The 16,233-nt window shown below is 41.9% G+C and overlaps 1 protein-coding gene across 1 annotated transcript; it reads left to right on the top strand.

The window, feature by feature from the left end:
• Window positions 1-602: 602 nt before the first annotated feature.
• On the top strand, window positions 603-13,892 carry Cd40lg (CD40 ligand). The gene is made up of 5 exons (XM_006991971.4): window positions 603-869; window positions 2,879-3,010; window positions 7,566-7,620; window positions 9,491-9,553; window positions 12,945-13,892. The coding sequence occupies exons 1-5, from the start codon at window positions 714-716 to the stop codon at window positions 13,319-13,321; spliced, it is 783 nt and encodes a 260-aa protein (XP_006992033.1). The 5' UTR covers window positions 603-713; the 3' UTR covers window positions 13,322-13,892.
• The last annotated feature ends 2,341 nt before the right edge of the window (window positions 13,893-16,233 follow it).

The raw sequence follows: 16,233 nt of genomic DNA, 5'->3' as shown, positions 1-16,233 counted from the left end.
CAAGGTTTGCTCTGAACTCTCCAAACACTGTAGGTAGTTTGGCCTTTTCTCGGATTCTCTTTCCAGCTACAACTTATTTAGCAAATAGGGAGCCCCTTCTGCTTTATGTCATGCACTTTTGAGTAGCAAAGCTAGCAAGATTTCATTGAGCTTAGACATTAAAGAAACAAAGTCTCGAGAAGCGATTATCTAGTGGCACCCTGGGCATGAAATCAATCCATATTTTTGCAAACATCTGTTCTGTTCCCCTTATACCAGGTTCCAGGTTATCTGAGTAAGACTGAAATTGAAATAAGTTTATTACTAGTGGACTCATTTGTCACTTTCCTTGAAACTGGTGAACCCCAAAATTTAGACAGCGATAGGAAAATACTGCCATTGTCTCTTAAGAAGTCTGTGACATTTCAAGGCAAGAATGAATGTATGGAAGAAGAAACTCGTTTCTTCTTTACTAACAAAAGGGAAAGCCTGGAAGTGAATGATATGTGTGCAGTTTAAAAAAAAAAAGGAAAGAAAAGAAGAGAAAAAACCTTTACGTAACTTTTTTTTTTTGACTGGGACAGAAGACTACGAAGCACATTTTCCAGGAAGTGTGGGCTGCGACGATTGTGCGCTCTTAACTAATCCTGAGTAAGGTGGCCACTTTGACAGTCTTCTCATGCTGCCTCTGCCACTTTCTTGGTCAGAAGACACCATTTCAACTTTAACCCAGCATGATAGAAACATACAGCCAGCCTTCTCCCCGATCCGTGACTACTGGGCTGCCCATGAGCATGAAAATTTTTATGTATTTACTTACTGTTTTTCTCATCACCCAGATGATTGGGTCGGTGCTTTATGCTGTGTATCTTCATAGAAGATTGGATAAGGTAAGGTGATCTACAAGCCTTCATGAACTGAATTGGGGGTCTTATTGATTTGGGGACTGGTTGATTTAAGTTCTACCCAAATGATGGAGGACAGTAGACTCAATCCTTAAGTGGATTAATAGTCTTGTTGCATAATGCTTATTGACTAGACAGTGGCGGTCTCACATTTTTGCCTCTGACAAAGATCTTGGGATCTGAAGCAGGCAGCCTCGTTTCAAATCCTAGCTTGGCTCTTCACTGCTCTGAGATTCTAGGCATGTCACTTTATGCTTTTATTTCTCTTTCTACAGCAAGGAAATAGAGGTGAAAGTGGGACCCATGCCACGGGTCAACTGAGTCTAGCCCGGGAAAGCACTTAGACTAGTACCTAACACATAGGAAGTGCTGGACCAGCAGCAGCTATGGCTATTGCCTAAAATTTGCTTCATTAAGTAAACTGTTTTTCCCCACAAAGACAACATTTTTCTTTAAAAATTTGGCCCAGACAAAAAGAGCATTGATTTGGTCTGAAATTCCATTGTGTTTTGGATTAGTACAGATATGTACAATGCCCTCAATTTGCAGATTTTAAAAAAAAATTAGAATGGTGCTCTCGGTACAATTCTTCAATGTCAACTGCCATTATAAGCTGCTCTGTGCTCCTCTGAGGTGTTTTACACGCTTAAATGATCTGGTATATAGGAGCAAGAGAGGACAGGGAGGGAGCAGACTAGAAAAAGGCAACTTCAGGATTGATCTTGTATCCATGTATTGGTTCACTTCCACTGATGGGCTGTGTTTCAAAATGCCGATCACAAGAGACTAGGAGAAAAGTCATCGAGTAGCTAGTTGTTCCTAACGCTTGGAAGTGAGGACAATGATGAGGCAACAACTGGATGGCTGTATTTTCTCTGGGATCATTGGCTAGCCTTTCTTGAAACAAGACCTAAATGAAGGCCATGAAGTTCCTATCAATATAAGGAGAGGTGGAGACAGATAACGAGAGTGGAGACTATCTGCTTGCCCACTCAAACTGGATTTCACTGCTGAGCGAAGAGACAGGGTCTGGGTCTGATGGTTTGCTTATTTGGTGGGCTCTGTCAAATGCCTGTATACAGACATTGAGGGTAATGGAGAAATTATAACTCATGTAGACCCAAACACGCTATATAACCTTTAAGTAAGCCCTTGATGACAGGCAAAGCCATTGGCAAACTACACCTTATTTTTCTGTTTTGTTTTTGTTTGGTTGATTTGGGATTTTTTTTTTTGAGACAGAGTCTCGTAATTTATCCCAGAATAATAAGGAACTGACCATAGATAGGCCAGACTGACCTTTAACTCACAGCAACACTCCTGCCTCAGCTTAGCAAGCGCAGGGATTGCAAACATCTTCCACTATGCCTGTATTGGTTCTCATTTTTAAAGTGAGGAATCTACACTGAAGACAAAAACGTGGTGTGGGATTAGTTGACAGTACAAGTTAATAGCATACATTTAATTACTCCAATATTGGAAAAGTAAATATCTCATTCACTTTGGGGCTGAGAGATAATTTCTTTAAAACTGCATAATGCTTTCTACAAGTATTAAAGAAAGGAGAGATGTAATTATAAATCCACATTACGAATGAACTCCTTTATAAAGCCCCATGTTGTGAACACTGCCATGAAGTAGGCAAACTAGCTCAGCATCAAACTACTTTATTGCTGATGAGAACTATGGCAATTATAGGATATTGCTGTGGTGGTACACTGAAAAACATACACTTTGTGATGAAAGGTCGCCAGAATAGCTGTGATTTCTATCCAGAGCCATAGACAACATGACATCGGAATCATGGCTTTTTAGGTTGTTAAATGACAAGCATCAGACAGCAATAATTCAACATAATAACTTATAATATTCTCCATTTATGCTCTCAAAGTCCTCCTCTCTTCAGTGCTATGGAAGTGAATGTGGGTGCAGACATCGTTAGCTGCATTCTTCTTCACTATGACACTTCTCACAAGCCTGTTCTTTCAAAACAGGTAGAAGAGGAAGCAAGCCTTCGTGAAGATTTTGTATTTATAAAAAAGCTACAGAGATGCATGAAAGGAGAAGAATCCTTATCCTTGCTGAACTGTGAGGAGGTGAGAAGGCGATATGAAAACCCTGTCAAGGTAAGGTGCTCAGTTCCTGACAGATTTCACTGAGAAGTTTTAGTACATTTCCTAGGTGTGCAAACTGAATTCTGACCCTGGAAAGGTTTCAAACTGTAAGCAGGGGTGGTGGTCACACCTTCAATCCTAGTTAGTGCTCTAGAGGCCAAAGCAGAATGACAGACTGCCGTGAATTCCAGGCCAGTTTGTTCTACAGAGTGAGACATCAAAATGTGTTGTATATAAACCCACACATGTACATATATATGTATACACACACATATAGGTGGGTGTGGAAATGGATACATACAAAAAGCACAAATGAAGACAAAGCTTTAGGATAAAATGAAAATAAAAGTTGGACATGTGCACATTACTGCAATAGAAAAGGGTTTCTCTAAAGAACATACATACTCTCATGCACAGCGACACATGACTCATCAGCACACACATGCTATTTGCCACACAGTAGTTGTGCAGGACATACAGTTGGAATTTTGTATTTCTGTATTTCTCCATTCATCCTTTAATATCCTTCCACTGTGAAACCAGAGTCTGATCTCCGTTTCTTAGCTAAAGTAGTAATGGTTATCTGGTGCCAACTTGGCAGGCCATAAGGGAAGAGATTGCCTGTCCTGATAGTACTAGGAACCCCTCAGTCTTCAGTGCTTATCCAGTGATGAGAGGGATGTTAGGTACTGTGATAGTGTGGTCTTCCCTTCTACTGCCGCTCACAGTAGAGCCCTTGTAGCATTACTTGATCAGGAAGCCATTTCACTCTAAAGATTTAAAGCTTTCTAAACATTCCGGCTGTCATCCAGCTTCCTAGTAACTGAGTATCTAAAACTCAACTTTCCAGAATTTTTCCATTTATTTGTGCATCACAGACATGAGTTTAAGGTGCTCTTTTTTCCTGAAACAGAACATTGAAAACTCTCCCTGCCCATTTCCCTTCAGAACTGATCCTAGCACCTGTGGCCATCCATTGGCTAATTTAGGGGTTGTTCTAGGAGACAGTGCTCACTGCACATTGAGGGCAGCTCTGTGCCAGGTGGGTGGTCATCTGAACAAACCAACAGAAATTAATTCTGATGTGAAGATCATGTATAATTCAATAACGGAGTAAAGAGCATACGATCTTACTTCAGTTGTAAATTGAACACACGGAAGTCACAGAACAATTTGCGAGACTTGATTCTTTCCTTCCACTGCATGAGTCCTGCGGATCCAACTCAGACCCTTTTTCACGCTTGGCAGCTGGGGCCTTTAACCACCGAGCCACCCCGCTGTCCTCTTCAGATCTTGGTTATGAACTTAATATATATCCTCCTGTACTGTCAACAAGGTGGAATTTAATCCAGTGGAGAAGATTCTAAAAGTTTATTCCTTGGCCACTTACTGGGATCAGAATATAGTTCAAATATGCCACTGGCTTCTAAGTTCTTTATATTAAATTAAGCTCTTTATATTAAATTAGAATTTATTTATTTAGATTTGTATAGCCTAGGCTTGTCTTGAACTTGCTATGTAGCTGAACACTTGCACTCCTGATCCTCCTGTTTCTAACCACAGGCCTGTACCACTGTGTCCAGTTTAATCTAGGTTTTATTGTTTCTATTCTCTATAATGCCTAATTGCTTTTCAAGTTAATTTTTTATTATGCAAGGTTGTAATGTACCTTGTATTAACACCTGTATTCCAGAATCTGGGATTTAGATAAAACCCCTAACATTTAATTTGCAATATTGGTGAGTTCAAGAAATGTCTTAGGTTTCCCCGGTGCTTACAGGGTGCTGGGTGTAATGCAAGGTACTAATTTTAATGTGTATAAAGTTGTGTTAGAGATGATGGTTGATAATCCCAAATGGCATAATGATTATATTTTGCTGAAGAGCTTTCCATCTCTCTGAGCTCATTTCTGCTGTGTGACAGAAGGAGGACGAGACTCTCTCTAAGGACACTCCCCGCTCTGGCCTTCTCTCACTGTGTGACCAATCTTCCATTTTCTTGAATGGCAGTCAGTGAAAGTGGCTTTTCCCATTTTTCCTTCTTACAGAGAGCTTTCACAGGTGACCTGCCAATTCCCTTTGTCCTCATTCAGGTCTGATGTGGAAAGCTTCCAGAACCATCTACCCAGGATAGGAGTAAGGAAAAGAGCCAGTTCTGTTTGTACGGGGAAAAAAAAAGTAGAACTTTTTTAAGCATACCGGCCAAGGCCCCAGTAATATACTAAATTCCCTGTCGGGAATGCTCCTTGCATCTACTGCAGCAGCTACAGGGCCCTGGGCAGTGCTTTCTTTGCTTTGGATATAAAAAAGCTGAGATGCAAAGTTTTCTGGCCTCCTTTAGACCGCCATTTCACTAGCGGTTTCACTCAGAAACAGTATCTGGAACTGTTTAGCCTAGCAAGTCAACTATAGACTAAATCTAGATTAGATCTGTGTTTTCTTAGCTAATATTAGCGGGTTTTGGACCATGATTCAGCTAGCCCAACGTAACCCCGAAATCACAGGGCCTGATGGGATCCTAGAAATAGTCAGATGCAATTCTCAGGTATTAGAATATCAGTCTTCTCTCTCCCATCTCTGCAAAGTGCTCACCCAATTTTCATTTAAATCCCTCTCATGATAAAGAGCTCACTAACTTCGGAGACAAGTATCACAGAGCTCTCACTGTGGAGGGAGCTGCCAGTCAGGGCTCATGTCAGGGCAAGCGGAGGCACCACTTTGAACAGAGTAATTGCATATTAAAATCTCCTTTGCTCCCTGTCCAGAATGACCAGTCCCATGGTCATCTGTCTACCAATGTCTGAGGTGCCTTTGAGGGCATCGAATCATTTCCATTTTAGGTTAAAGGTACTGTATCCATATCTGCCATCGTAGAGCTTCCACTGAGAGCCAAATCATTAACCCACGATTTTTCTGAAATTTGACTTTAAAAAGCCTTTCAGTTTAAGTGAAGAGTGAAGCCAATAAATGAATAAACAAACAAACAAATAAATAAAAGCTCTGGGGAGTGTGGCTGGGAGAAAGTTCACAAAAAGGTAGAACTGGGTGAACCAAAGGCAAACTCTGCTGACCTCACATTTTCGTCTGGGCCAGGCCCCAGCCCTGCAATGACTTAGCCTAAAAGTAGTATCTTAACTTCCATCATCACACTTCAGTGTTTGAAAAGACACCAAAGAGTCATTTGTTTACTTGTTGGCTCACAAACATTTTCCTGTTGCCACATTGCCGTAGTGCCCCACTGCAGCTCAAGTGGAAAGTTGATCTGTGTAGACCATGTGAACATCTATGTAGCCCATGTGAACATTTCAAGGCTCAGATTCCCCTTCGGGACCCGTGCCTTATGCCCTCACATCTGGCGGCCAAGCTGAGCGTATAGCTAACGTAGTGGAGAGTAGCAATCCAAATGCCTTCTTGGGGTGAGGAACGTGAAGGAAGGGCCCTGCAGACATTAGGTTCCAGGAACGTCAAGGAGTACAGGGCTATCAGAAGTGGAAACGCTACACTTTTCCTTCCCCTCTTGTTCAGAATAGAGTGGTGAAACAGACTGAGCCAGGTCAATGAATGTGATCCTACGTTCTGTACTTCGTTTAATCCTCAGACAGACCCTCTGGGTAACCTCGCATTTGCCAGATCTTTTATTCAATCTCCTTAAAATGGCGGCAATAGCTTTTATCATCTCTCAATCTACATAGAAGGAAGTCTGTATTGGCTTCCTTAAGTATGTCTGACATTTTTTCACCTTATAAGTAAAAGAAATCTTTAAGTGTTGCATTTAGTTAGTCACTGTGGTACATGCCTGTAACCACCAATTGGGAGGTAGATACAAGAGGATCAGGAATTCAAGGTCACTCCCAGCTTCATAACAAGTCCAAGGTTAGCCTAGGCTGGATGAGAACCTGTCTTAAAAACACAAAACAATGTACATGGAAATAAAAAAAAAATTAAAATGTTAAAAGAAAAACAAGAAACTACATATTTTGAAGAGATTGCCAGCATTAAGAGATGGCCTATAGTTCCTGAATGTTGATTACTCTAAATAAGTACAGGCCATACAGGATAGCTAGCCACAAAGGCACATTCAAAGTGAAAATCTGGATTTCTCTCCCATGATCATATTCAAATCTTTTCCTATGAGGTTTCAAAGCAATTTTATTCAAACAGACCCACACCTGCATTGTGTTTAATAGTATTCTGTATGCCAGTTCCCAGTTCTGAATTATTACCCCATTCAGCATTATTTATCAATATCTGTCAAAGGCAGGGAGGCCAAGGTCATAGGAAGGGTCAGAATCACAACCTCTGGTCTAGGGAGAGTATGGTAATGGAGATAATAAGGCCTGGGAATTTGCTTCCAGAGTCTCCCCTGAGTTTTCTGGGCTGTCAGCTCATCTGTCAGAGCCAGGGACTCCCAATCGCTATGATGGAATTAACGACAGCATCTTAGTCTATATTATAATCCTCCCTAGGCACAGACAACACAGGACTGACAGTTACCAAATGAATGAGACCTTGAAAACCCTAAAGCAGAGCTTCTCTCGACTGATTTTTTGCAATGATTCTTCTTTTAGGATATAATGTTAAACAAAGAAGAGAAAAAAGAAAACGTCTATGAAATGCAAAAAGGTATGTTGCTATTTACCAATTTCCATAAATGCTTAAAGGGTAAAAAGAAGCTTTAGTTTGTCCATATGAAACAGGGAACATTTAGCCCTGGAAATAAAAGAAGGTACTGTTTGTCAAATTGGTACCTTCTTGGGTCTCAGTGATACAGAAAAGCTTTTTATGTCTACATTGATGAGGCTATGTTCCTGTAATGTTGACAATATCAAATATAAAGGAACCCCACATCCAATACATTTATCCAAGCAATCACACAGTCTGGCTCCACTTTCAGAGGACCAGATGACAAGGAATTCATCATTTGGTAAAAAGTGGCATTCATCATTCAATGATAACTATTTTGTGGGAGGACAGTACCCAGTGGGTCTCTGGGATCAATAAATACAATACTACATTCTAATCTTTGCCCTGTTCTTGAAGTGAGAGTGTCCTGGACATCTAGGGGTCAGAAAGGGACCTTGATGGCTCTCAAATCCAGTACACTTCTGAGAATATGAATCCCCTTTTAAAGCATCACTGAGCATATGACCTCTGCTCAGACATGTCTAGAGATAGAATACCTTATACTTAATAAGACAACCTGGTCTATCTTTGAATAGCTCTAATAATAATATTAAGGTCAATATCTACTCAAAAAAGTCTTATCTCAAATTGTGTTCCTGGAATGTCTACTTATTGAACACATTTCTGTTCTTTGAGGCTATACTAAGCAAAGAACAGTTCTTTCCCTATATAGCAGCTGTCTGGTTACTAAAGACAGCAACTGTGACCCTGAGTTTCCATTGAACTTTTTCTTATCTAGGCTAAACATGCCCAGCACCTTCCACTGTTCCCTTTATGATCCTTTCCAGGTTCTTTCCTCTCGCAGTTATTTCCTTTTTGAACACAACTCTCTCCAGTTTCTGTTAGAATATAGCATCCCCCAAACCAGTGATATGTGGAGTGACTTGAGTAGCAGAAAAGGGAAAGGGCATGCTGTTGCAGAAACTATTACATCGCAAAGTTACCAAACACAATGCTATGCCTACACAAATCTAATGCACATGAAGAAATGTATACATATAAAGGTATAGATCCAATTTTCTTAGGCGAAGAGAGTGCTCAGAACCTGTCTCAATGAGTGGTCTGATGCCAAAGGCTCATCTGATTCCCCTGAAGCTTTCATCCTCACAGTGACTGCAAGACACGTTCAGTGATGCTGTGTTATTTGCTAACTGCAGTGCGATTTTAAGGAAAAGCCCCTGTGGATGTTTGTCTTCAGACAAATCATAAATTTGACCAAATTGGTCTTTTAGATAATACATGGTTTTATCATCAAAACATCCTTCATAATATACCTACAAAATTCTCAGCACTGGGCTCATACCTGGGAAGAAAGCACCCACAGTTTCTGTACTTAGGAGATGAGCACTTTTATTTGGGAAGCAAGGCTCTTACAAGAGAAAGAGAGCTCAGTTTGATAGTCTGGACAGTCATTTGACCAAATCAGACACGATAATCATATTACCAGCTCAGTGTCCAGGCACAGCTTTGGTGCTCACAACCACTCCAGTATATGGCAGTTGTTCTTAAAAACAAGATTCAGGGCAGATTTAATGTAACATGTTTTAGCTCATATCTATCTGTGTTGAGAGGAAGTGAGTATTTAATATCAGGAGAAAGGATCAATAGAAATAGCCAACACAGCTTTTCAAGGATTAGAAATCACCTTTTCCTTCAATGGGAAGGATTACTTTCTGGCCCAGTTTTCCTTCCTTTAAGGTAAACTACCGTAGCACAGTCACTGCCATGCAGTTGAAGAACTGGACCCATTAACTCCATGAGCAGTTGTCTATTTCTTTGGCCTGACAGTGTGCTTTTGGTTTTATTTCAGGTGATGAGGATCCTCAAATTGCAGTACATGTTGTAAGTGAGGCCAACAGTAAAACAGCATCTGGTAAGTCCCACAGCATCTGAGTGAAAGCCACCCAAGTGTGGGAGTATGTGTGTATATGTGTGTGTGTGGTGGTGGTGGTGGTGGGGTACTCCAAAGCTATGCAGCTTAATCATGAGACACTTCTCTTTCTCCAGGGACCAATTTACAAACCTACCCTATAACTCTCCAACACTGTCCTTTGTTATCAAAGTCAGCTCAAATGCACAGATGGGACTTAGAGCGACAAAAGGAGATGGGAAGGAGTCCCGATGTTCTCATTATGTTTTTGCTCAGTGGCTGATTCTAAATGATGAATGACTGGGTGGAGGAACCATTATTTTGCAAGCATAAAAAGAGATGGCAGGTAGTGACCTCTTCACTGGGAACATCTCTCTTCCTAAGACCTCTTCACTGTGTATAAATGGGTCTCAGGAGGTCTTTTTTGTCATCTGTCAATCCCTGTGTGATTAACCCCAGTCTCAGTGGGGCTGACCTCAGGGAAATTAAAGGTAAAATCATTTTGTAATGATCAATAGGCGCCAAGATGTTAGATTTTTCAATGAAGTAACAACAGATGGCATACTCTGATCTTTTCAACACTGAATGCTTTTATTTCCATATAGATTCTACCATTATTCTAGCCTGTAGATTTTCCCCAAATCTCTACCTTGTGAGGGCTGATGCTGTAAAATGTGTCACATCTGTCGATGGGTGGAAACGTATGCTAGCATGAATTTCCCCATGTATATAAAGGCAAGAGCATCAGAGCAGCATTTGAAAGCTTCATCAGAGTGCTCTACAATGGAGTTTTAAATCACATGTGTGCATTTGTACCCGTGTGTGTGTGTGTGTGTGTGTGTGAGAGAGAGAGAGAGAGAGAGAGAGAGAGAGAGAGAGAGAGAGAGAGAGAGAGAGAGAGAAAGATAAAAACACAGAGAAACAGAGGAAGACTCTATTTTGTCTCTGAGGTGACTTAAGCTCCTCAGTGGGTATAACACACAAGCACACGCATGATCTTGTGGCTCAGAGCATAGAAGTAAGAATCCTGGTTGGCAGTTTGTGAACATTGGGGTTCAAGAGCCATGAACAACTTACTAATTGAGTTTAGACAGATCCCATTCATCCTGTGGCAGTTTTCTTTCTCACATACTTCGCAGGGTAGTTTTGAATATCCAGTCAACTAATGTGGGAGAAGAGTTACATTGTCAAGCTGTGCTGTACCAGCATAAGGTGCCAGTATTTAGCTCACTTCACTGTGATATCCAGAGAGTGGCATAAAGTCCTTCATGGAGACCAGTTGTTCCTATAATATTTATTCATTTTGTCATAGAACATTCTCTAAAAAGTATGCTTATAGGAAAACACCACAATTATTGCCATGGCCAGGGAAGCTATTCACATGATGTATTCACTTTTGCATTAGATTACAGCAACAGAGAAACCTCTTAGAATCACTTCCTACTGGTCTTTGTCAAGTTGTAGCTAAATCTTTTGGTACTGGGATATATTCAGTGGAATTTTGAATTTTTCAAAAGGCTCGGGATTGGCACTGCTTGTGAAATATCTCACAGTCTAGATCACAGTAGGTCTGCATAGCCCAGAGTAGGGCAGATAGTGCAGAGCACTGCAGCTCCATGCTCATTCTTTCCTGGACATGGTGCTACAAACTTGACCTGCATGCCCTAGTAAAAACTGCAATGAAGTAAAGAATAGACAAAGGGGAAAAGCAGTGCCTAGTGGCACACATCTGTAATCTCAGTGCTAGGGATGGAAGCAAAAAGATCAGATGTTTAAGGTCATCCTAGCCTACAAAGCAAATTCCAGGCCAGCCTGGGCTACATGAAATCCTGTCCCCCAAAAGGGGAAGACACTCAGGAGACAGAGGTAGGAGAATCTCTGAGTTCTATGTTAGCCTGGTCTGCATAGCAAGTTGCAGGCCAACAAAGGATAGGTAGTGAGACCCTGTCTTAGCAAAGAAAAAAAATGTAAGGGGGGAACCTAATTCATTGAACAGAAGCAAATCTGCTCATTTTTTCAGACTCAAACAGTCTAAAAGTGAAAACACCATGAAACAAACATCTTTGATGGAGAATTTGGGGTACCCAGAAATATCAGGCATGATAAGATGCCTTCCTATACAAAAAGAGAAGTCTGAACAAGAATCATCTTATGCCCTAGTTGGTGTAAGAACACCAAATTAAATATTTGGAAAATATCAAGAAAGCCAATATAACAATACTTTTACCTCTCCCCACCTCCCGCCCCTCACCTCCATCAAATCTAGCTTTCTGTGGAAGCTGAGATTTGAAATCGTGTGCACACATGACTTTGAACCCACTCAACATCTCAGCAGAGAAAATGGCACACTGTTGGTGGGGACTCTGCCGTAGCCACAAGAATATGGGTACTTTCAAGTTGGTGGCACCCACTACAATGAGAGATCAAAACACAGTTAAATGAGCACATGGTTTATTTTCATACTTCCTTACCTATTTTAGGCTTGGTCGTGGGAGGCAGGTCAGGTTTGCGACAGCATAAAGTAGGAGGAAGAAATAGGGTCTTGTCTCTGAGCTGTCACTAATCTAGGTAGACTGACAACTCTTTGTAGAATTCACGATAAGCTAAATATTCACACATTAACAAGAGTTTTATGCATTGCATAATTCTGAAATCATTTGCACTTCATTTTAAAAGCATTTATTCACTCATTTATGTTTGCATATGTATGCCTGTGTGAATGTATACAGAAGTGAAGGGTAGTGGGAGTACACAAAGGTCAGAAGAGGGCACCCTTGTCTCATCACTCTCCACCTATTCTCCTGAACCAGGGGCTTTCCTTGAACTTGAGACTCACGTTTTCTCATGTAGGGTGGATACCAGCATGTCCCTGTGATCTTCTCTACACCCCACCTCTCCAGTTCCTTTTGTGTTGTTTTGAGACAGGGTCTCGCTTAGCCCACGTGGGTCTCAAAGTCATTATGTGGCCAAAGATGACAGTGTCTGGGAATTCTAGGTACACATCACCATGCCTGGCTGATCATTTGCACTTCCTTAAATTCAAGGGCAATTGGCTCAGAGAACTCCAAAGAGAGAAAACCTGCTGTTTTCTTGAACTTTCAAGTCTCTGAAATATGCTTTCATACTGTCTCTGCTCCGTTGTCCAGGAGCTTAGACTTGGGGAGATCAAGTGACTTTCTCAAGCTTGACGAAAACCCAGGTTGGAAGCTGACACTAACTCTGAAGCCCGTGTAAACTTGGTATCTATACTCACCATGCCTCTGATGGCCATAAGGTGCCTGGAGAATTCATTCTCACTATAGTCAGCATCCAACCTTAAACTTTATTTCCTGTTGGAAAAATATATGACATGCTATGCTTATGCTCACCAGGGATTTCTCTCTCTTTGTTACAGTTCTACATTGGGCCAAGAAAGGATATTATACCATGAAAAACAACTTGGTAACGCTCGAAAATGGGAAACAGCTGACCATTAAAAGACAAGGACTCTATTATGTCTACACCCAAGTCACCTTCTGCTCTAATCAGGAACCATCGAGTAAAGATCCATTTTTAGTCAGCCTCTGTCTGAAGTCCACCAGTGGATCGGAGAGAATCTTACTCAGGGCGGCAAATACCCACAGTTCCTCCAAGCCCTGCGGCCAACAGTCCGTTCACTTGGGAGGAGTATTTGAATTACAAGAAGATTCTTCTTTGTTTGTCAACGTGACTGATGCAAGCCAAGTGATCCACGGAATCGGCTTCACATCTTTCGGCTTGCTCAGACTCTGAACAGTGTGCCGCCCTAGGCTGCAGCAAGGCTGCTGCTGGCCGTCTTCCCTATAGAGCCCATCAGTTAGGACCCGCCCCCTGTTGAACTGCCTATTTATAACCCTTGGACCCTCCTCATGGAGAACTATTTATTATGTACCCCAAGGCACATAGAGCTGAAATAAGAGAATGACAGGGCAGGCAAAATCCTAACGGACCCTGCTCCCTAAGAGCTTGTATTCTGAAACAGCAACTCTACTGATGTATACAACCAGAGAGCCTTAGGAAAAGACAAAGCCATACTGCACAGATGACAGAGCTCAGGTGAAACAGTAGATAATTGACCAAGCTCAGTTGTGTTGATTATGAGTGTGTCTTTCAGTGGACAGTGCACTTGACTTACCAGGAAAGATGCAGAAGGGCAAGTGTGAGCCTTAGCTCACAGTCTGTTATGGTTGACTTGGGGTCCCTGTGGCCCCAATAGGCCAGTTTCTAAACTCTCCCAAGGAGAACTGAAAAACTCTGCCTCCATCTTCCCCCAACACCCAACACTCAGTCTTTCAATCTCTCCAATCTCTCTCCAATCTCTCTCTCTCTCTCTCTCTCTCTCTCTCTCTCTCTCTCTCTCTCTCTCTCTCTCCTCCCCTCCCTCCCTCCCTCCCTCCCTCCCTCCCTCTCTCTCTCTCTCTCTCCCTCTCTCTCTCTCTCTCTCTCTCTCTCTCTCTCTCTCTCTCTCTCTCTCTCTCTCACACACACACACACACACACACACACACCACACACATACAGAGTCATGCTGTTACTGACTGGTTCTCTTATTAGTTCCCCTGTCCCTGTCTCCAGGACTGTCAGGGCAGGGTAGACAACAGCTCCTGGCCTGCCCATTCCTCCTCTTGGAATGACTGTATTTAATGGAATCTGTTGTAGCTCCCTGCAGTCTTCATTGTTTCTGTAGTGAACTTAATGATTATGTTATTATTTATTTTTAAATAATAAAGAGCCTTTACCATTGTTTTTGTTGGTTAGTACTTATAGCTCTCAGCCAAGTTGGGGGCGGGGAGGAAGCATTTGGAGGGAGTTTTGCCAACTCTTTTTGCTGTACCATAAACTTAGGTCTCAGCCTGAGCACATAGCAAGCTATCTCAGTGACAGCATAGTCTCTGGAAGTCTGCCACCATAGCCTTTGATAGATGACACGGAAGCCTGGTCGGTGAAAAACAATCTGGGCCTCTACTTCCAACTCGCTCTGTGAAGGTTGCTAGAGACTGACATTTTAAAAACTGATCCCAGCCAAGAGAGACTGGAGAGAGAGAGCCTTAAAGGAGAAGCAGTAGCAAATCTTTTTAGCACCTGTTTAGGTGGCTCTGCCCTAAGCAGAGGAAATGGAGCTGGAGCATCGTGAGGGCGATTATTGGCCCTCGAGCCTTCCCACTGAAATCAACAGAATCATTTCTTGCCACCTCCAACTGTGGTGGAAGAAATGAGTATGTAAGAAACTCAGTTTAACTGGTGGGATGTTTTGCTTAAGAGAAACACATTCATCAAAAAACTACTACTGTAGAAATAAAAAGGGGGAAGGAGAAAGTGTCTTTCCTCACGTCCTTGCTCTTCAATAGTGTGTCTGGCACAGCTGCATCTTGATGGAGCTCTTGCATTATGAAAACCCACTGTAAAGCTTTAACCATGCTGGACAAACTTGTGTGTCAGCATACAACAAAAGACCTTTGGAATGAACAAGAGTGATCTTGGTGGATTTAGGAACTCACTTGAAACTATGTGCACCATATGTTTGTGCCTTCCAGGAAGGAGCAAAGATTCTTCTACTGTATTAACTGCTGATGGGGGTCAGGGTGGCTCAGTGGTAGAGTGCTTCTCTGGCAAGTGAAAGGCCCTGGAGGCCATGTAAAGCACTGCAAAAGGGAAAAAAGCATCAACTGACAAACCTCTGCATAAGAGGCGTGAAGGAAGCGAGGCAGCAGCAATGGCAGCCTCGTAGACAGTGGCCATGATGCTCTTACACTGTGGGCCTTCATTAGGAAGGCCAGAATCCTCTGCCTGCTTTAAGGAAGGCATTGCCTCAGTTAAAAGAAAGAGCAACCAAACATCATCCTAATTCTCTCTTCCTTACAGGAGCTGGATGCCCATGTTGTGGAACAATCTTCCTCTCGGGTTTTGTCTGATTTCGACAGTGGGGATAGCATGGTTTAGGAGAGTTTGCCACTGGGATAGATTTATTTTTATTTTACTTTTATACATTTTAATGAAAATATAATTACATCACTTTCTCCCTTCCCTGCCCAAGTCCCCTTCTTCCAACTCCTGCCATGTCCCCCCCACTCTCAAAGAGATGATAGCCTCTTTTTCTTTGATTATTAGGGTTACATATATAGGAATTTATAAGTATGCACAAGTACATAACTATAACCCATGGAGTTCATTTTTGTTGTTTCTGTGTAGATGATTTCAGGGCTGACCACTTTGCAAACAGTATCTTCTAGAAATGTCTGTACAAACAAGACCAGAATAGCCAGGCAGATTTTTAAAAAAATAACCTTCATAGACTCATGACCTCTGAATTTTTAGCCTACACTCTTGTTCTGTGGGAGCCATTGTCTTCCTAGCTATTTCTACTTCTGGAAAGGAATGTTTTTCAAGAAAGTAGGATGAGATGGCTGTGCTCAACTGAGATATAAGCCTGGTTTTGGGGAGAGGAAGGAGGATTGAATCAAGTTCAAGGCCAACATGGTTTACATAAGGAGATCCAGGCTAGCCAGGGCTGCACACGGAGACTCTTTCTTTAAATTAATTAAATGTTTGTAACAAGAAGTAATATCATTGATATAAAACCCTGCATTTTTTTTGTTCAAGCCCAGGGGAGGCCTGCCGCTTTCTGAATGGAGACGGAGGAGTGGATGGGGAGGGGGTAGATGGGA

This window comes from Peromyscus maniculatus, chromosome X (assembly GCF_049852395.1).
Source record: "Peromyscus maniculatus bairdii isolate BWxNUB_F1_BW_parent chromosome X, HU_Pman_BW_mat_3.1, whole genome shotgun sequence".
Taxonomy (NCBI): Eukaryota; Metazoa; Chordata; class Mammalia; order Rodentia; family Cricetidae; genus Peromyscus; species Peromyscus maniculatus.
The sequence above is the reverse complement of the archived record's forward strand: the minus strand, read 5'-3'. Positions and strand labels throughout refer to the sequence as shown.